Source organism: Haemaphysalis longicornis, unplaced genomic scaffold (genome assembly GCF_048455015.1).
Source record: "Haemaphysalis longicornis isolate Haplotype H1 unplaced genomic scaffold, Haemaphysalis longicornis Haplotype H1 scaffold_1, whole genome shotgun sequence".
Taxonomy (NCBI): domain Eukaryota; kingdom Metazoa; phylum Arthropoda; class Arachnida; order Ixodida; family Ixodidae; genus Haemaphysalis; species Haemaphysalis longicornis.
In genome coordinates, this window is record NW_027526203.1 from 107,047,533 (window position 1) to 107,068,829 (window position 21,297).

The 21,297-nt window shown below is 48.0% G+C and overlaps 1 protein-coding gene across 4 annotated transcripts in view; it reads right to left on the reverse strand.

The window, feature by feature from the left end:
* Positions 1–869: 869 nt before the first annotated feature.
* LOC144165215 (uncharacterized) overlaps positions 870–21,297 on the reverse strand; it is a 40,402-nt gene continuing 19,974 nt past the window's right edge. For 3 of the 4 annotated variants that reach the window (XM_077695350.1, XM_077695334.1, XM_077695342.1), the window contains exons 5-6: positions 12,155–12,522; positions 870–2,314 (exon numbers count right to left, since the gene is read on the reverse strand). In XM_077695350.1, coding sequence (XP_077551476.1) covers positions 969–2,314; positions 12,155–12,522 — 1,714 coding nt within the window. In that variant the 3' untranslated portion in view covers positions 870–968. The remainder of the gene's footprint in view (positions 2,315–12,154; positions 12,523–21,297) is intronic. The other variant, XM_077695360.1, reaches the window with a different exon arrangement.

Below are 21,297 nucleotides of genomic sequence, written 5' to 3' on the forward strand. Positions count from 1 at the left end.
GGGAGCGCGGAGAGATAACAGCTGCGCGCATGCCGGCCAATGGACGCACGACAACCCCCGACTAAGAAATGCATTCGCATTTAATAACAAAAAGTGTCTCGTTTGTTCATTACAGCTCAGATTGAAGTCGCGCTTGACGAATGAGTGAATCGGCGACATCTGTGCGCTCCGCGGTTATCAGGCGTAGCGCTTCACTGCTGTTGTGTGTCATACAAGCGATGGTTGCCGCCGTATTTTTCTGTGATCACGCCATAAACTTGTAACATAGCAGGAGACGATGGCGTGGCGGCGGTGACGGCCGGGAAGGTGATAACGCCACAAAGCTTGCATTGAAGTAGAGAGCCCAGCTATGTTACTAAAAGCGTTTGAAAGAAATAAATGGATACTGGAAAAAAATTCTGTAATGTTCTTTAGCTCGACATCCGCCTTTCGTTCGCTTTTGGATCAATGTTACTCGATCGTCTTGTGGTGTTGCCGCCAATTCTGAACTGCAGAAATGTGTTTCTCTTGCCAGCCTCAGCTACCATCTTAATTTTTATTGTACATGTCAAGTGTTTTTATATATTTTATGCACAATATTTGATATCTTGGGTGTGATCTTTATGAGTGAAGCGTCAAATTACACTGCATGCCGTCAGAGCTATACGTGCATCACGTCACTGAATGCTTACGTTGTGCTTACGCAAAAAACATGGCGAATTTCCCAGGAATTTGTGCAGTCGAGAATAGCGCCCAAGATTTCAGTTGAAAGTAGCGCATGTCTTTACGTCCATCTAAATATTTTGGCGATTGAAACTCTTATCATGAAATACAAACTAGCTCGTACCCACACGTTGTGAACCATTCAAGTTTTATTGAAAGAAGCCGAGACAAAATCAAGAACAAAGTGAGGGGTGTTGGTATGAAAAGCTTGAAGGTGACTTGTACAGTATTTCGTTGAAACAGTGAAGGGCGAAAGTCGCTCTCCTTCACGGCATCTTCGATGATCCTGCAAGTGACTTGCTCTCCGTGTCGGCGCAGTTTGCACCTGAGTTAGGTTGGTTTGCTTGCGGTGGGCTTTGCAGAATGCTTCGCAGGTAGATCACTACAGGCGGCCGGGGCTGCCGCGCTGGGGGAGTGTTTCCGTAGCCAGCAACTGCAAGCGCCGACGGATGCCACGGCTGCCGAGCTCCGGGAGTGTTTGCTTGGCTAGCAGCCGTGAGCGTCGAAGGCTGCCGAGCTGCAGTAGTCTTTCCTTGGGCAGCACACTTGAGCATCGAAGGCTGTGGGGCTGCAGTAGTCGTTCCTCGGCCAGCACCGGCGAGTGGCCACGGCTGCCGAGTTCCGGGAGTGTTTGCTTGGCTAGCAGCCGTGAGCGTCGAAGGCTGCCGAGCTGCAGTAGTCTTTCCTTGGGCAGCACACTTGAGCACCGAAGGCTGTGGGGCTGCAGTAGTCGTTCCTCGGCCAGCACCGGCGAGTGGCCCCGGCTGCCGAGCTCCGGGAGTGTTTGCTTGGCCACCAGCCGTGACGGCCGAAAGCTTCCAACCAGCATCAGTCTTTCCGTGGGCGGCACACTTGAGCACCGAAGGCTGTGGAGCTGCAGTAGTCGTTCCTCGGCCAGCACCGTCGAGTGGCCCCGGCTGCCAAGCGGCGGGAGTGTTTGCCTGGCCAGCACCCGTGACGGCCGAAGGCTTCCAAGCAGCATAAGTCTTTCCGTGGGCAGCACACTTGAGCACCGAAGGCTGTGGAGCTGCAGTAGTCGTTCCTCGGTCAGCACCGGCGAGTGCCCACGGCTGCCGCGCTCCGGGAGTGTTTGCTCCAGCACCCGTGCCGGCCGAAGGCTTCCAAGCAGCATAAGTCTTTCCGTGGGCAGCACACTTGAGCACCGAAGGCTGTGGAGCTGCAGTAGTCGTTCCTCGGTCAGCACCGGCGAGTGCCCACGGCTGCCGCGCTCCGGGAGTGTTTGCTTGGCCAGCACCCGTGCCGGCCGAAGGCTTCCAAGCAGCATAAGTCTTTCCGTGGGCAGCACACTTGAGCACCGAAGGCTGTGGAGCTGCAGTAGTCGTTCCTCGGTCAGCACCGGCGAGTGCCCACGGCTGCCGCGCTCCGGGAGTGTTTGCTTGGCCAGCACCCGTGCCGGCCGAAGGCTTCCAAGCAGCATAAGTCTTTCCGTGGGCAGCACACTTGAGCACCGAAGGCTGTGGAGCTGCAGTAGTCGTTCCTCGGTCAGCACCGGCGAGTGCCCACGGCTGCCGCGCTCCGGGAGTGTTTGCTTGGCCAGCACCCGTGAGAGCCGAAGGCTGGCCAGCTGCAGTAGTCGTTCCTTGACCAACACCTGCGAGCAGGGATGAAAGAACCGCATGCAGGTTAAGGGGGGATGGAGAGCAAAACCGACTAAAAATTTGATTTGTTTATTATAGTGCCAAAATCTAACTCTTCGAGAATAACCCCACGAAGTGGCATCCTCAGATGCGCACACGAAGTCATTTAACAATGGCGCTAAACGCGCCTCACTCAATGCGCCCCTATGTGGCCCCGCCAGGTCACTTCAAGTTTCATGTGATGCAGAGTGGTATTTACGGTGTTATTTTTTCTGTCAAAACGTGGGATAGCGTTTATTTTTAGAATTGCTTACAAATATAGCGGATAGTTGAACTTTTCTGTAGTTCACTGCAAGACACAATGGTGCTGCTTTAGTGTATGCATTGCGAAACGTTTGTTTACGTCAGGTCGGTCGCCTATCATTCGCCTATCATTACATTTCTCACACTGCTAGTAAACATCTATTCCACATACCCTCAGAAATGTGAATCATAGCTCAAAAATCAGCGAAGTTAGCAGGACACGTAGTTGGACACCTCAGTTGACTATCCATCTCCCCTTACACTCAGTACACAATAATGGCAACTCAGAAAAGAAAAGATTGTATCCTAGCACGAAATACTATCAAAAGTGCTAGGAGAGAGCAAAACAGGGTGGAACATGAAACGTTTGGAATGGTGACCTTGCAGATTTGCTTTAAACAGGCTACACACAGAATGAATCAAGACTGTTTGCCAACAAAGCAGTTAATACCATTAAAGGCCAACTGCAACGATATTTTCGGCACCCTAAATGTACTTTTTTCCGGTAGCATGCTTTAAAAGGTGCTACCTGCCAAATTTGGAGGGCCAAAGTTTCGTCTCTGCATTGTTAACGAAGATCCAAAATGCTCTTTTTCAAACCGAAACTGAACAAAAATGGCGGTCATTACGGCCGGCCAGAAGTGACGATGCACTCAGGAATTGAGTAGGCGCGGCCGGCGGATTCATCCACGGTTGCGTGCCAGAATATGTGTTTCGGGTCGTCAGTTTCTTTAAAAACGCAGAACATGCGCGAGAAAGGGTTGGGAGGTTTGCGTAACCATTACTGCTTCGCTGTGAGCAGCTGAGACGGCGTTCGGTATAAGGTAAACACATGCATCGCGAGGCGTCGTGGTGAAGCTGGGAGCTAGCATGCAAAAGGCAGCGTTAAGCGCTAGATGGGCGCTGGCAAAGGGAATATTCGCTGTGCTAATTGAACCAGAGCTTTTAAGAAAGTGAACAAAAAAAACTACCTTGGAAAAAAGCGCCGCAACATGCCGGCTAGCGTGTAAGAATTCGGTTTCAGCACCTATCATCGAAGTTCAAATGCAGACACTGCGCAACCTGTACCTCCTCTGGTCTACTCTGGGGTGGACCGCCAACGTGAGCAGTCCATGTTCAACGGTACCTGGATAAGCTTGCAGCTGCCTTCAGCCTGCATTACATATTATTTTTGTTTACACGGGCAGCCATGTTCCTGTTAGGAGGGTGGCCGCGCCAAATCTTCAGATAAAGGTGCCCGCCTGTATAAAAAGCCGCGCAACGACAAAAGCACATCAGTGTCTTCGCTGGCGTCGTGGACAACCGCTTTACCCAAGCCTCGGTGTTGCCAACCTTGGTATTTCCCATGCCCAATAGACGAGCAAAGTGTTGCCATCAGCAGCTAATTTTTAGTTGTTGTTTTAAAGCGAATCTTTCTACTTCTACCCCCCAAGCTTTCTTTCGCGACCGTTGGTGTCAACAGAAAACTCGCGCGAACAAATAAAAGAAGTTACTGGCACCGCCAGCAATCGGACCAGAAACCAACAGAGTAACAAAGCGAGAGCCTGTTGTCTTACCGATTGAGCTAAGAGCCCACGCGGAGACGGGGAAGACAAGTAGTGCACTCACCAAGCACATCAGCGACTTTACCCCCTGTAGTCTCGCTGAATGTCACGTGATAGCGCCACGCGACCTCTCACGGAGTGCTGCGCTCGGCCAACGGCACGTGTAGCGGCCGTGTGCGCGCGCACCTTGCCCATGCCCTAGGAGTTACAGAAATTAAAGGAAGCTCACAGCAACGCTTGGTATCTCACTTCTAGTACGCCAATGTGCTAAAGCTTGTGGCCTCCTGTGTTCATCTCAAATATCAGAGAACATTGTCGTCCGTCCTCACGCCAAAAGACACATCAAGGAAGACATTCAAATACTTCTCGATGGCCAGGCCATCATTCCAAGCCCCAGGATCTTGCATCCTGGATCTACGACTTGCATCCTGGTGAACAAGGCGTATACAGCGCTCCAAGTCGATCTACCTAGATCTGGAAACCGAACAGGAATGCAGTATGGTAAAGGTCCTTCCACTTAGACGTCGTGATCCTCCAATAAATGTGCTCAACATTTACAGCCCCCCGCACAAGCCCCGCATAACTTTTAACGAAGTTTTCTATCGAGCACTTAAATTGACCGACAAAGCACCCCTTGTGATAGTTGAGGATTTTAACGCCCCGGGCCTTCATTGGGGATACCACTTCGAGCACGCCAGGGGACGTAAGTTAACACAGTTAATCTCCACGCTTCGACTTACGCTTCTAACGGAACCGGCATGTCCCACGCGTATGGGAAACTCGGTTACTCGCGACACGTGTCCCGACCTATCCCTAGTTAGAAATAGTAGAGACGCTACTTGGGAAAACCTGGAGGAGACACTCGGTAGCGATCACTGCCTCCTTAGGATCACCCTCTTGGCGAAGGCTGCAAGAAGAAAGTGGGGCCAGGCCAAATTAACCAACTGGCATGAATTTAGGCTGTCCCAGCATTCTCCCTGTCAGTTTTTGTTAACATTTAGTCCTTTGTTTTCATTTTCAGCTGGTTTCTTCTAAACTTAATATGCACCAACTAGCCCAGCAACAAACTCCTGGATTCGCGTAGGCGCAAGGTGGTGCCGCGCCCGGCGACAGGCTCGCAAGAATTCAGTTCGGCCACTACCCCCACGGAACCACTGGTGCCTCCGTTAGAGACACCGTTAATCCTGGGAGGAGGCCATGTTTCTTAAATCTCAATAATCTTCAATCATGGCTAACCGACCGCAGCGGAAAGCTCGAAGCAAAACTCCAGATGAGAAATTCATGATCATTCAATGGAACTTGAGAGGATTTCGGAATAGAAAAAGAAGGTCCCATCTCCAATTATATCTCCAGTCCCTCGGCCCCGCACCAGCTATTCTGGCTCTTCAAGAGCCTGGAGCAGATGCTAAACTTCCAGGGTATAGCCCATTCCAGGGGGGCCCTACGAGTTGCATCCTGCTGAACAAGGCGTATACACCGCTCCAAGTCGATCTAGATCTGGAAACCGAACAGGAATACAGTATGGTAAAGGTCCTTCCACTTAGACGTCGTGATCCTCCAATACATGTGCTCAACATTTACAGCCCCCCTCACAAGCCCCGCATAACTTTTAACGAAGTTTTCTATCGAGCACTTAAATCGACCGACAAAGCACCCCTTGTGATAGTTGCGGATTATAACGCCCCGAGCCTTCATTGGGGATACCACTTCGAGCACGCCAGGGGACGCAAGTTAACGGAGTTAATCTCCACGCTTCGACTTACGCTTCTCACGGAACCGGCATGTCCCACGCGTATGGGAATTTCGGTTACTCGCGACACGTGTCCCGACCTATACCTAGTTAGAAATAGTAGAGACGCTACTTGGGAAAACCTGGAGGAGACACTCGATAGCGACCACTGCCTCCTTAGGATCACCCTCTTGGCGAAGGCTGCAAGAAGAAAGTGGGGCCAGGCCAAACTAACCAACTGGCATGAATTTAGGCTGCAAGAAGTTTCACCTGTTCTCCTCACAGGCAGCTAGCTATACGGAGTGGGCAAAACAGATCACCGCCTTACAACAGCAATACGTTACAACCATTCAGACCACCGAAGAGAACCCAAGTGTGTACAACCATCTGATGCATATATGGGAGGCACGCCGGAGCCTTACTAAAAGATGGAACAAACAGAAACTTAATCGCAAGCTTCGAGCCCGCATAAATGAACTAACTGGAAAAGCAGCGGAATACGCTGTCCAACTTAGCGACGCAAATTGGATAGAGATATGCAATTCGGCTGCGCGTCAAATGGGATCAAAGGGGACATGGCGCCTTTTTCGTAGTCTCATTGATCCAACTCAAACGAGAGGGGAAACACAACGTCAACTCCGAAGAGCCCTGCACGGGTACCAAGACACGACAACCCAACTCGCGGATACTCTATGTGACAGATATCTCTGCCGCACGGAAGACCCCAATGGACCTGAGTATCAGTACGCTGGCAAACAGAACCCAGACATGAATGCCCCCTTTACACTACAAGACCTTCGGGCAGCTTTAGCTAAGATGCGCAGAGGCACAGCCCCAGGAAGAGACCGCATAACAGTCCAACTATTGGCGAACCTCTCAGACTCGGCCTATTTCCAACGGTTAGATTACATAAATCAAGTCCGGGACGGCCGTCTACTCCCCCAGAATGGAAGACCTCCTTGGTCACTTTTATACCCAAACCAGGAAAAATTGTTAATATTGATAAACTGAGGCCAATTTCGCTCACCTCATGCGCGGGTAAGCTCATGGAGGCGATGGTACGGGATCGTCTCTCTCCACACATTGAGTCCAGGGCCCTCTTTGCTGACACTGTGTTCGGGTTCCGCCCACATATGTCAGCACAGGACGTCCTTCTCCAGCTACAGCGCGACGTAATCCGACCAACTACAATGCCACCAAACGATAAAGCCATCCTTGCCCTCGATCTCAAGGGGGGCTTTGACAATGTCCGGCACAGCAGCATACTACAAAACTTAAGCACAACGGATTGTGGTCAGAAAGCCTTCGCGTACGTCAGAGATTTCCTCTCCAAACGTCAAGCATTGCTGAGGATCGAAGATGAGGAGTACGGTCCATATTACATGGGTACAAGGGGTACTCCACAAGGAGCGGTCCTGTCACCGCTACTCTTTAACATCGCTATGGTGCAGCTGCCGCACAAATTAGCTCGGGTAGAGGGCGTACAACATGCCCTTTACGCCGATGACATAACAATCTGGAGCATACAAGGCAGCCTTGGGGAAATGGAGGACCGCCTTCAAAGGGCTGCCAGCATTGTCGAAAGCTATGCTAATGACTGCGGCTTCCAATGTGCCCCAACAAAATCAGAACTTTTGCACATTAAACCCAATCCTAAAGAGAACACAAGGCTTTACACCTCTTTAACAGGTGCTTCTATCAGAGAAGTGGAAGAAATCAGGATCCTGCGTCTGCTTATTCACAACAAACTTAGCCCAGAGACCACCATTGCCAAACTGAACAGAACAGGTGAACAGGTCGGACGGATGATACAACGCGTATCCAACAAGCGCGGCGGGTTACGGGGCACGGACGCGCTCCGGTTCGCCCATGCCTTTGTAACCAGTAGGATCGTCTTCTCCGTACCCTACCTACGTACGACCAAACAACACGAGAATAGCATTGACGTCATCATTAGGAAGGCCACAAAACGAGCCCTTGGCCTTCCAGTGGCTACCTCCAACACCAGGTTATCGGCGCTGGGAGTGCTCAATTCGTATCAAGAGCTGAAAGAGGCTCATCTCACAAATCAGTACACGAGACTCGCACAGACGACGCCGGGGCGCTACTTGCTTAATCACCTACAAATCAAACACGAGTGCACCCCAGAGGGGACGCGCAAACTCCCGGAGTTGTGGCGGTACAGGCTCTGGGTTCATCCACTTCCGCGTAACATGGAAAAGAACACTCACGAAGGCAGGAGGGAAGCACGCGCTAAGACCCTGGAAAGGAAATACGGAAATAGGCGCGGTGTGTTCTACGTTGATGTGGCAGGACCATCACCTCTAGGGTTCTTCATGCCGCTGTAATTCGCTGTCGCTGTAAGTCGATGGGCTCTCCTACCGGGCTCCTAACTCTACGCAAGCCGAGGCGATTGCCATAGCGCTCGCCGCATCGGACCCGAAGTCAAGAACAATAATCACGGACTCACGCCGAGCCTGTGAAAGCTATTTAGCGGGCACGGTACCACCCTTGGCCTACAGTATTTTAAAACGAGTGGTGCGGTTCGTAGACCCCGCACCTAAAGAAATTGTGTGGACTCCAGGTCATCAGGGTCTGAGAGGTAACGAGGCCGCGCACGCGGCTGCCCGAGCGCTTACCCACCGGGCGCCTCACCCTTGTTCTCCTGGCTCGGAGATTAGCAAACCACTTCTGCGGTTTAGAGAAATCGTAAAACATTACTGCGATAACAGCCGGCTTTACCCAGCCCCTGCAAAGGGTCTGAGCAAGGTCGATGAGCGAACACTGCGGCGCCTGCAGACGAACACATTTATGTGCCCTGCAGTAGCAAAGCATTTCGACCCTAAAACAGATGCGCGGTGTCTGCACTGTGGGGAGGTGTCTGACACCTTCCACATGCTGTGGGCATGCCAGAGCAACCCTGCGTTATCCCCCAACCCTTCCCCTACCAGAGAGGCATGGGAGGCAGCCCTGCTCAATCGCTCGAGGCTGGAGTCTCAAAGGGCTCTAGTTCGACGGGCGAGAGCGGCGGCCTTCACGAACGGGATCCCAGAATAGGGACTGCACCTGTGCGGAAGGGCGAAGGCCCTAACTCTCTTCTATTCTTATCAAAAATAAAGTTTCACTCCTCCCCCTACTCCTCAGCGCCCTTATTTGTACACAAAGACCGCACCCCTACTTACGATTCCGCATCAGTTTTACTTGCGAACGTCCGAAGCTATCTTCCGAAAAGCGCAGCTTTTGAGGCCATCTTGGACGATAATGCCACAGACATTGGAATACTAACTGAAACATAGCTGACTACTTCGATTATAGACGAAGAGCTACTAAAGGATAACACATCATGCCACGTGTACAGACTTTACCGGACCGGGCGTAGGGGTGGTGGTGTCCTAACCTTTGTCAAAACTGCTTTGCCTACCTCCCATGTTAAAATTGACACTAATCATGAAGTTCTTTGCGTAAATACATCCTTTCCTTCTAGTGCAAACATACTTATAGCGTGTTGCCCAGCTCCTGACTCCGATATCGCGTTTATTTACGACCTTCACTCCGTCATGCTTGATATTTACTGTCGCTTTCCTCGTGCCAATTACTTCTATACAGGGATTTCAATTTTCCTGACATCAACTGGAATAACCTGTCCGCACCATCCCGTCATTCAAAAGTTTTTTCTGGATTTCGTACTAATGTTCAATTTCACCCAAGCAGTCAATATGCCGACACGTGACATTAACACTCTTGATTTGGTTGTTTCTTCGAAGCCTGATCTAATTCAACCATTATCGTGCATAAATGGGCTAAGTGACCCCAAAACTGTTTTGTTCTGCATGCCCATTCCGATTCTTCGTCGATTACCCTCCATAAAATATATTCGGGATTACAACAAAGCAAACTTTAGTGCCATCAAAACCGATCTTGAAAACTTCTACAGCTTTTTTAAGGTTTCCGCCCTTACAGGACAGTCAAACAAAATTGGCTACTTTCCAAACATAAAATTCAAGAGCTAATCGAAAAATATGTTCCCCTTATTCGTATTCGCGGCAATTCCAATCAACCATGGTATTCTAATGTCTTAAAAAAACTATCGCAAAAGAAGAAACGCCTCTTTCAAGAGGCAAAACACCGCACAGCCAAGTGGACTAAATACTTCAAGTGCCTTCATGAATACACGCGTCCTCTGCGACGCTCTAAAGACAAGTTTGACCACCATGACATGCTAAACGTTTCACGCGTTAACCCCAGTAAATTCTATCATCTCCTAACTTCGAAAAACAACCACACACATACAATTTCTTTGAGAAATTCCGACGGTTCGGAGGTACCGCAGGACCAACGCTCTGACGTCATGAATACATATTTTATGTCCGTTTTCACCCGTGAAAATGACTTTGATAGGCCCGCTTTACCCATGCCCCATATAGTCAGGTAGCAAGAGGGCCCTGCGTGGCACCCTGCTACCTCCGCCGGAGACTTCAATAAAGTTCACTTCTCTCTCTCTCTCTCTCTCTCTCTCTCTCAACATTTCTCCGAAATGCTTCCGATTTGAATCACTGCTTGGGTATCGCTAAACTTATAGAAAAACAAAAAATATCTTGTGCCCGGGAGCAGATAAAATTACAGCTAAAATACTTAAAGGTACACTAACTCTTTCCAGCAAAATATTGCAAATAATATTCACGCGAACGATAAAAGACATCACGATTCCGCATGACTGGAAGCTAAGCAGCATATCTCCAATATTTAAAGCAGGTAATTCGTCCGATCCTTCAAATTATCGTCCAATTTCTTTAACTTCTATACCTTGTAAGCTGCTTGAGCACATAATCTACTCTAGCGTTGCAACCCAGCTTGAAAACAACTCCTTCTTTTTTAAAAAATCAGCATGGCTTTCGTCCTGGTTCTTCTTGTGAATTACAAATTTTTGAGTTTACTAAGGACCTCCACTTAAACCTCGACTCTTCATTTCAAACCGATGTCATCTTCCTCGATTTTTCTAAGGCGTTCAATTGCGTTCCTCATCAACGACTTATGTTTAAACTTTCCTCCCTTAATCTCGACCCGCTCATACTGTCATGGATACAAGCCTTTCTCACTAATCGATCCCAATACACAGTCATCGCAGGTCACCGTTCTGACGTACCTCTGACGTACCTCAAGGTTCCGTCCTTGGCCCTCTCCTCTTTTTAATTTTTATGAACGACCTTCCCTCAAGTGTTACATCTTCCATACGTCTTATGTCGTTTATTGCCGATTGTGTCGTTTATCGCCGTATACGTGGTAGCTCTGATCAACTTGCCCTCCATAATGATTTAAACGTAATTGAAAATTGGTGTTCTATATGGATGGTGCAAATTAATATTTCTAAATGTAAATTTCTGCAAGTTTCCCGTAAGCGTTCCAACATAATATATACTTATTCCCTGCAGTCTAACCATCTCGCTCTAGCAGAATCGTACCGATACCTGGGTGTACTCATCAACAGCAAACTAACCATATCGCACAGCTTACGGCCGATGCCTCCAAAACATTAGGTTTCATCAGAAGGTCCCTGTCCTGCTCACCGGCCTCAGTTCGTAAACTCGCCTACGAAAGCTACGTCCATAGCAAACTCGAATATGCTTATCCAAGTTGGAATCCACACCAATCTTATGTAATCGACGCCCTTGAAGCCATTGAGAATCGCGCGGCTCGATTCATAACCTCCCAGTACAATTTCCGCACAAGTGTTACTACTATTAAATTATCACTGTCTCTCAACTCCTTGGATCTTAGACGAAAAATAGCCCGCCTTTGTTTGTTTCACAAACTGTATTTCAATTTTGCTTGCTTACATCGCTCCCTGCTTCCTCCACCAATTCGAACTGCGCGCCGTCTCTTCAATTCTTTGAGTGTTCCAAATTTAAAAGGTTCAACTAACGCTTTCAACGAATCTTTTCTTCCGTTAACAATTGAGGATTGGAATCGGCTTCCAAATGCCATAGCCAATGAGCGTAATGCTCTAAAGTTTAAAACCTTACTCGAAACTCATTTGACAACCGCACCGTCGTAATTTCTGTGTATTAGTTGTGTAACCAGTTGCTTTTTCACATTTTTATGCCACTTTGAATCGTGCTATTAGTTATATAACGAGTTTTGTTATTATTATTGCCTTGTAATTCGAATTTTTGAATTGTATCCTACTTTATTTTGTTGGCCTGTAATTGTCTTTGTGTATGCTTGTTTGCTCCCCTTCCCCCTTACGTAATACCCCGTCAGGGGCTTTCGGGAACTCTCACCGGCTGGGAAACAGTACGGTCTCACTCGCGCTGCCGAGAGCATATTGCGTCGCTGCGGGCGACTGCCGCCACTGGCCGGTCTACCGACTGGTGCAAAGTACGGTCTCACTCGCACAGCCGGGAGCATATTGCGCCGCGGTGGGCCACTGCCGCCACTGGCCGGTCCACCGACTGGTGCAAAGTACGGTCTCACTCGCACAGCCGGGAGCCTACTGCGCCTCCGTGGGCCACTGCTGCCACTGGCTGCTCCGCTGTGGGGTGGAGGCTTCAAACCGGCGGGGCTACCGGCCGCTGCTGATGGCGGCTCCTTCGCCATCAGCCACGGCGACTTCGTCTGCGTGGCCAGCTCTCCCCCACGCAGGGAGCTCCTGAAACAAGAGAACAGAAAACGGGGCAAATATTGGAAGCACATTGGTGCAGCTGTGGCCGTTTATGAAAGACCCACTTGGTTCGGTAACTTTAACAGCGATACTCGCGGGAACTGCCCTTTTAGAATTTACACGCCCGCTCTCACGTGCAGCAAGACCCCTTCACCACAGAAACGGTACCCAAACTGCATGATCGGAAGCCAGACCACCCAGCAAAATTGTTCGCATAAGTGAATGGACACGAGCAACGAAGAGCAACCAAGGACGTTTGACTGCAGTGCACGAACAGGCGTAACTGCAGTATTTGCCAATGCGCATGGCATTTTGATCCAACCACTGTACAAGTGCACACAAGGGGAAAAAACACGACCAAGGGGAAAAAACACGGCGGGTAAGTTTAAAGCGCTGGCGGCAATCATCGCGCGCAGACTAGTCGTAATCCGGAACTTGACACCCCCTAGCACTTTAATACAATTTTGTGGGAGGTAGCCGTACGATTGAATTCAACTATGGCTTCCCGTTATTATATACTCCGTGAAGAGCGGCTTTACGCGTGAAAATTTACAAACGTAGGACGCAAAGGGCAAGGACAAGGGCTATATATAAGCGCGTGTACTCTTTATATGTGCACCTGTGTGGCCGTGCGGGTGAGCGAAGGGTAGGTTATACAAGTACATGCGTACTGCTTCAAACAAAGCACAGGGCTAGGAACAGGTCACCGTCAACCGGTTGACGTAGATCGCTTACGGTGGAAACACGGGACGTAGAAAGCAACGTTTTTGCGACGCTCGTACATATGCCTGGCCACGGAGCCTGGCCATAATGCGAACCGCGGACAAAGTCGTGGGCCTTTGAGAACCTGAGATGCCCTGCGGTGGCGTCATTAAAAAGTGCTCCTAGTATACGAGCACTAAGGACATGGCGGACTGGGAGTAGCTATTTAAAGCCTCTGCAATGGCGACTATCGCCGCAAAGCGCCACCCTTTTATGAGACATTAGTTGTTTGGTCCCAGCCAGCTTTTGGGTGGTCGGGCAGAGCCGTTTATGCGGTCGGTTAAAGCGCGGCAATAAGTATTGCACTGCGCAACGGCGAAGGCCAGCACCCGAAATGTGCATACTTGTTGCATTTCATACTTTTCTTTGAAATGGTCGAACACCTGGAGAACGCAAATACCTGAGAAGTGTGGCCTTCAAAAGCTGCTCGGTGGATGAGCCGTTGGGTGCTGACGACGAGGAGGCGGGCTCGGCTCACCCGGCTGCCATTTTTCTCACGTACATCAAAAACCAAAACCTCCATGTGTGGAGCTTTCGACGCACGTAAAGATCCCTGTTTGGTCTAAATAGCTTTACTGGCCTTCAATATACGGTGCGCCTCTTAGCACAGAAGTAGCTTCGAGGAATCAAACGCGCCAATAGTATTCGACAAGTCTGTTTCCTGGGGCCCTTCTTGTGGTTTTAAATTATTCCGCGCCGATTTCCCTACGAATAATTTATGCACTTTTTTGCTGCATTCAGCCACCGAATAAGCGAAAAACCAAAAGGTATATATTGCTCTGAACAGCCCTTCCTTTGTCCAACCTTAACATATCCAAACGTACAAGGGGAATGCACGAGTGGTGTGGTGCTTTATAACAATTAGTTTTTCAGGACGCGTACAGGGTACAACCGCATTTTTAACGGATCCAATTATATCACAGATATAACAGAGGAAGCTGTTAGCGTATGGCACGCACTTTTTCCTTTTGCAAGAAACTTTATTACGCGACCTTGCAGGCCTCACTTTTTTCGTCTTCGATAACATACGGCGCTAATGAAGTAGACGACACATGCAGAAACGAAGGCCGGTCCCGCATTATTCCATTTGCCCAGCGCTAATACCTTGCGCTTTTTCGGCTGTTTTGTCTTTTCAGGGATGCTTTTTTTCGGATATGAGCTTCACCGACTGAAATTCCCTGCTCTGCTGGTACTGCTACTGGTACCGGGGGATAGGTCGATACTGCTGCCGGCAAATTAAAGAGCGCCTCCTCCAAGGAGTTCCATCTCGTGCTGTACAAGTCCCTCCCCCTACTCACCCTCTCCCCCTGGCCTCTAGTCACCGTCCCGCGCCCTGGAGCGTATGCTGGTGGGCTCCCTGCTGCGCTTTCTTTCCTCAGTGCACTCCATTTCCTTTGCCTTTCCCTCAAGCCGCAGTAGAAATGGCAGTCTAATCACTTTTCAGTTTACAATCGCATAATAATCTGTTATAAGATTCCGCAGCTTAGCGGACAGAACGGGCGGGGTGGTCAGGCGTAACAGAGATGTACTCATAGTGACGACCGCGTCCGTAATAGCTATCACAAAATTCATCCCCGTAATCAAAGTAACGATTAGCGACTGAGCGTTAACCCAAGCTCGCTTTTAACAAAATTTTGGTTTGCACCCTCAAGTAGGTAACCGCAAACAAGTTATCGTAGCAGGCCAAATAATCGAATTCATAGGTACCATTTACTTGGCTTCTGTAGGGTTATTTTGATACGCCACAACTGATGAAAAGAAAAGTACACTGCTGGGACTCAAACACGTCCCCTGCTATTCTACCGAGGGGACTAGACGGTACGCCGATCCCAGACCTAACATCCATGGTAATAAATCATCCCAAAGAGGAGATCGCCATTTCAACAAAAAAAAAAAAAAAAAAGAAACGGGCGAAAGTGTATCTCACACCAGGACCGGCTTTATAGATAGCGACCTGCCCATCGCCGCCGGAGATAATGGGAGACTGCCGCCTAGGGACTGCGCGTTCCGTCAGATGGGGCTAATTTTAATCCCCAAACTCGCAGCTTCGCTTCGCTCGCAGTGCGGCCGGCGACTCCTCGCATAAAAAGTAGCGGTCGTACCAATCAACGCCGACTGTAAAGATCACTACGTCTAATACCAGCCCGCAACGAGAATTAATGGTTAAGTCAATAGAACCGTGTCTTTGCTTCGCAAACGTCAACGTATACTACACTGCTACCATTTCCGCCTGCGCGACTGCCATTTTTTATTTCTGAGCATTTTCGTTTATTTAGCCATGCGGAAACTTTGTCGGCTTTCAGTTTAAGCCGAGGAACTTTCTTTTGACGTGAAGCTCGTCCATGCACGTGCAAAAGTACACAGGGAAGGCTCGGATTTGTATATGCACTCGAACAGGGCCCATCCGTGCGTGGAAGCGCTTCATTCTTGCCGGAAAACAATGTTTTTTATCGAAGGGAGCGCTAATCGACGGCTTTTCAGCGGCTGGAGCGCTTTCACCATAACGGAGCACCGCTTTTTCGGAGCGCCGTCGGGGTAGCCCAACAAATGGCAGACTTGAGTATGGCGGCCGTCCCCGCTAAATGCGTGCGGCGAGAACTATAGTTATCTTCGAGATATCTTTTTGAGCCACTGCCATCGTACCGAAGCGATCGGAACCTTTACTTTTGGCTAGGTTTGTCGCCGCGCCTCCTCTCATGGCCGCTCAATGAAGGGCGCACTCGCGCTCTCATCCAGTGAACTTGCTCCTGTTTAAGTCGACTATAACTTGCAACCTCGGTATCACACTCACTGCCTGCACATAAGCTGAACGTAAACCAAGACTGCGCGAAACTTTTCTGACGCACACAGATTGTTTTTGAGGACGAAATGCGGTCACTGACCAAGTCAAGGTGAAAACAGAGAGACGTTTCGGAACCCGTACGGGTTCCGTGATCAAGGAACCCGTACGGGTTCCGAAACGTCTCTGTGTTTTCACATTGACTTGGTCAGTGACCGCATTTCGTCCTCATCATGATACCTGACCAGACGAACTTTCGTCGAACACTTGACTACAGATTGTTTTTCTTGTTATATACTCGTCTATGCATCGTAAGCCAATTGGAACTGGCCACGCGCTGAGTGTTTCTTACAGTGTTTTTCTTTTGTTGCACTATACAAAACAGTGCGCGAAAAGGCTTCTTGTTAATTTCTTTTCTGTTGAAACGCGTTGAATATTTTTTTTTTTTTTGGGGGGGGGGGCTATTTAATCATAACTACGTGCGTTATCGAACGCGTGGAACGCCATGAAACGCGTTAGCCAATGGTTAGCAGCTGTGGACACTTATTTCCGAATTATATCCGAGTGGGTGCGTGTTCGGTGGACGCTGGCCGTGTGCGTGCTTTATCCAGCCTAGCCAAGTAATAATTTCGCGTCAAAAACACTTATTTGAGCACATCGTCGAGCCCACAAAACGTGTGTACGTGCCCGAGGGGGAATCGGCAAAGGCTGAGCACAACGCAGCAAGAAAACGACAAAGTAATAGCGATGGCAGGAGGAGCAAAGGCGTATACGGCGGAAAAAATAGGATTAGTAGCAGCGCCAACCGGTGAAGTGGCATCGAAAAGAACTAAAAAAACGAACAGGCAATAACAAATTCGGCACGCAGAAACAGGGCGCATGGGCAGGTCGCTACGTATAAAGGCGGTCGTGTCCCACACACAGATATGACCCTTGTTGGCTTTATGTAGTCCCTAGGACAACATAAGGGCTGGCACGACACGAAAGCACGTGGCAATTCGTCACTACCTCATATGTTTTTTTTATATCTGTCCTAATGGCTCACTGTTGCCTCTCAAAATTTCCCAACTTTTACTGGGAAAAAGCAGTATTTTGAATGCGCCAGAATTTATTTAGTTTTAATCGTCGGTTTAAACTGCAAAATGTGTTTTCGCCCTTCGCTAATAAATTAACCCACCGAAACGGTTTGCGAAACAGTTCGGGTTGCGATTTAGCGAACCGGAACTGAACCGGAACGGAATGACTTCAGGCGATCGCGTGCCGAGCCGTAACCACCGATATTTCGTTCGGACAGATCAAGAACGTTGTATATATATATATATATATATATATATATATATATATATATATATATATATATATATATATATATATATATATATATATATATATATATATATATATATATATATATATATATATATATATATATATATATAGATATATATAGTCGATCAAATGAAACTAAACACTTCCCTAGCTAACATTTCTGCCTGGTGCGCCAAATGGGGAATGCAGATTAGCGCAACCACAACAAAAATGTATCACAGTAACACAGAAAAAACAGCCCCTATGTTTTAATTACGATCTAGCAGGTCATATTTTACTCAGACGGACAGTGTGAAATACCTAGGTGTAGCAATTGCTAAAAACTTAAAGTGGAATATACATATAAACAATATGTGCGCTAAAGCATTGAGACAACTAGGATTTTTGCCAAGAAAACTATCAGCGGCCCCTCCTAAAGCAAAACTAGCAGCGTATTCAACGCTAGTACGTCCCATTCTTGAATACGCGAGCGTAGTATGGAACCCTCACCAGGCATACCTCATTGATAAGATAGAACAGATACAAAATATGGCCCTCCGCTTCATTTACTCGAAATACTCACGGTACGATAGCATAACCGCACTCCGCGACCAAGCTTGCCTACCAACATTAAAATGCCGCAGACAGGTGTCATCCTTAAAGTTCCTTTATCTTCTTTATCACGGCGCCCTAAACATAGACAAAGACTCGTAAATCCGGCCTCCTTTTTATCATTCACGTAGAACCAGCCATAGCTGTAATATCAGGCCTTTTGTTCCTCGTGGTAACACTTTCAAATTTTCCTATTTTCCACTAACCAAAGAAACATGGACAAAATTACCCAGTGAAGTTGTTGAAGCGCGTTCTGTTGACATGCTTGTTGCTAAAGTTGAAATATTGTATAACTCTGAATATCAATGAAAGTGTGTTAACCTGTGAAATATAAACATGCATCGCCATTATTAGCCCTTCTATGCTAACACCTCTGAAGAGATTTGTTAAAGTGTCGTATTTTTGCACTGTACCACTCCTGTATGAGCATTTAATTAGGCTTACAGTATGAATAAATAAATAAAATAAATAAATAAGTAAAGAGTCGCATACACAGCAAGAACAATAACAAAGGAGGTTTACTCACGTAGCGGCAACGGGACTTGCCTTCATCGGAGTGCAGTTACATGATTTTGCTGCAAAATTATGTAACTGTACTCTGATGAAGGCAAGTCTCGTTGCCGCTACGTGAGTAAATCTTCTTTGTTATGTGAGTTTCATCTTTCTCTAGATTATATATATATATATATATATACATTTAATAATGTAACGTCACTAACGGTAACAAGTAGTCTAACCATTGCCCTATGCCTTTTTTGGCGTTGTAGACTGCCGGCAGTTCTTTCTGTATTTTCTAACGAGCCCCTCATTTCCAAACCCGTTTATCGTGCGAAAGCTTAGCGAGGGCCTCGGTTCTGGCAACTTTGATACCAAGGTAGCATAAGAGGGTTTCCCGCCAGTTACCCGCTTATCAGAGGCTGTAGACGTTCGCGTCACGCCCCGGGGGTTGAAAAGAAGGTCCCCTTCTCCCCGTGTAGTCTGAGTGGTGCTGGCTACCACCCTCAAGCGTCAGATACAATTGTAGTAAATATAAATACCCCAGAAAGTGAAGGAGAACATAGTCGCCCAGATATCCGAATTGGTAAGGCATTCGAGATCTAATCGAAAGGCGTGGGTTCGGGCGCATGTTTTTTAAGTGCGAATGCACTTCTTAAGCGATCCTGAAGCGTCCGCCGCCGTCCGCATAGCAAGAGCTGCGGGTGCGCGCGCTCCTCGTCTTCCTTGGCAACGGGGGGAGATGGGCGCGCGCTGCCTGGCCGCTGATATGGCACATACCCACGTGGGGGATTGGCCAGGAATCTCCTCGTCTTCCTTGGCAACGGGGGGAGATGGGCACGCGCTGCCTGGCCGCTGACATGGCACATACCCACGTGGGGGATTGGCCAAGAATCGGGCGTGAGAAGGGCTAATGCACCCGCTTAAAGGAGTACTGACACGAAATTTCAAAGCTGAGATCCGCTCTAGCAATCAAGTACAACGACAACACAACTAGGTGTCTTTGAATAAATGCATCTTTCTTTCTTTGTAGTTGTGTGTGTGTGTGTGATCTCTCTTTCGCGAACATTACCGAACCGCGCAAATTCAACTCGTGCATTCGCACTTTCACATGCTTCCCCTCGAGGAAATGCGGGGAATTTTTCTTTCTTTCTCACGTAATGAATAAAAAAAATGTAACGCCACTAACGGTAACAAATAGTCTAACCATTCCCCTATGCCTTCTTTGGCGTTGTAGACTGCCGGCAGTTTTCTGTATTTTCTAACGAGCCCCTCATTTCCTATTCTGATTCGCTATATATATATATATATATATATATATATATATATATATATATATATATATATATATATATATATATATATATATATATAAGACAGAAATAAGAGTTGGCAGTCAAGAAAACCTCGGAAAGCAAAGGGGAGGATGTGGTAGGTCATTGAACCAGATAAAGAATTTGGAAAGAAAGAAACTGCAGAAAAAATGCCTGCCATGTTTGATCCGAACCCACGACCTCCAGAATACCAGTCTGGTGCGATAACCACTGCGCTACCGGCGGGGCTATTTTCCCCTCCACTTTTTGGGGTATTTATGTTAAGGTATTTTTGTTCCCTGTGCTGGAGGGTGGTAGCCAGCGCCACTCGGACTACTCGGGGTGAAGGGGACCTTCTTTTTAACCCCCGGGCCGTGACTCGAGTGTCTACGACATGTCAAGAGTGGTCGACCAGCTTTGAACCCTCTTAAGCTTCCTATGGCACCACGACTTCCAGAACAGAGGCCCTCGCTATGCATGTAGCGAATCAGAATGGGAAATGAGGGGCTCGTTGAAAATAAGACAGAAATAAGAGGTGGCAGTCAAGAAAACCTCGGAAAGCAAAGGGGAGGACGTGGTAGGTCATTGAAACACATAAGAAATTTGGAAAGAAAGTGGAGAAAAAATGCCCGCCAGGTGGGATCCGAACCCACGACCTCCAGAATACCGGTCTGGTGCGATAACCACTACGCTACCGGCGGGGCGATTTTCCCCTCCACTTTCTGGGGTATTTATGTTAGGGTATTTTTGTTGCCTGTGCTTGGGGGTGGTTTCCAGCGCCACTCGGACTACTCGGGGTGAAGGGGACCTTCTTTTTAACCCCCGTGCCGTGACTAGAGAGTCTACGACATGTCAAGAGTGGTCGACCAGCGTTGAACCCTCCTAAGCTACCTTTGGCATCATGCTTAGCGAGGGCCTCTGTTCTGGCAGTATATATATATATATATATATATATATATATATATATATATATATATATATATATATATATATATATATATATATATATATATATATATATATATATATATATATATATATATATATATATATATATATATATATATATATATATATATATGTATATATATATATATATATATATTGTCACGAAGCCAAGGACGACGCAGTTGTCTTGAAGGAGAAACAAGCTTATTGGAGCGAACTTGTGCTCCCCTAACAATTCAAAAGAATACAGAGGCGGCGAAACAGCGGTCAACAAAGTGACTTGCGTCGGCGAGCGTCGCAGAATCGAAAGCTCCGGCGTCCGCACTTCAGGCTTTTTATCTTTCGGCGCGCGTGGTTCTCGAAACGTCGATTCACATCGAGAACATAGTAGATCCAAGAAGATTATTCTGGGCTGTTCACGTTAGATCGGAATGCTCTCCCTATCACAACAGATAACACATGCGGCACAGAAAGAAAGAATGGAACACGCGCTTCCCTTGGCGCAGAGATGACACAGACCGGCGCAGCCGGGCGGTAAAAGCAAAA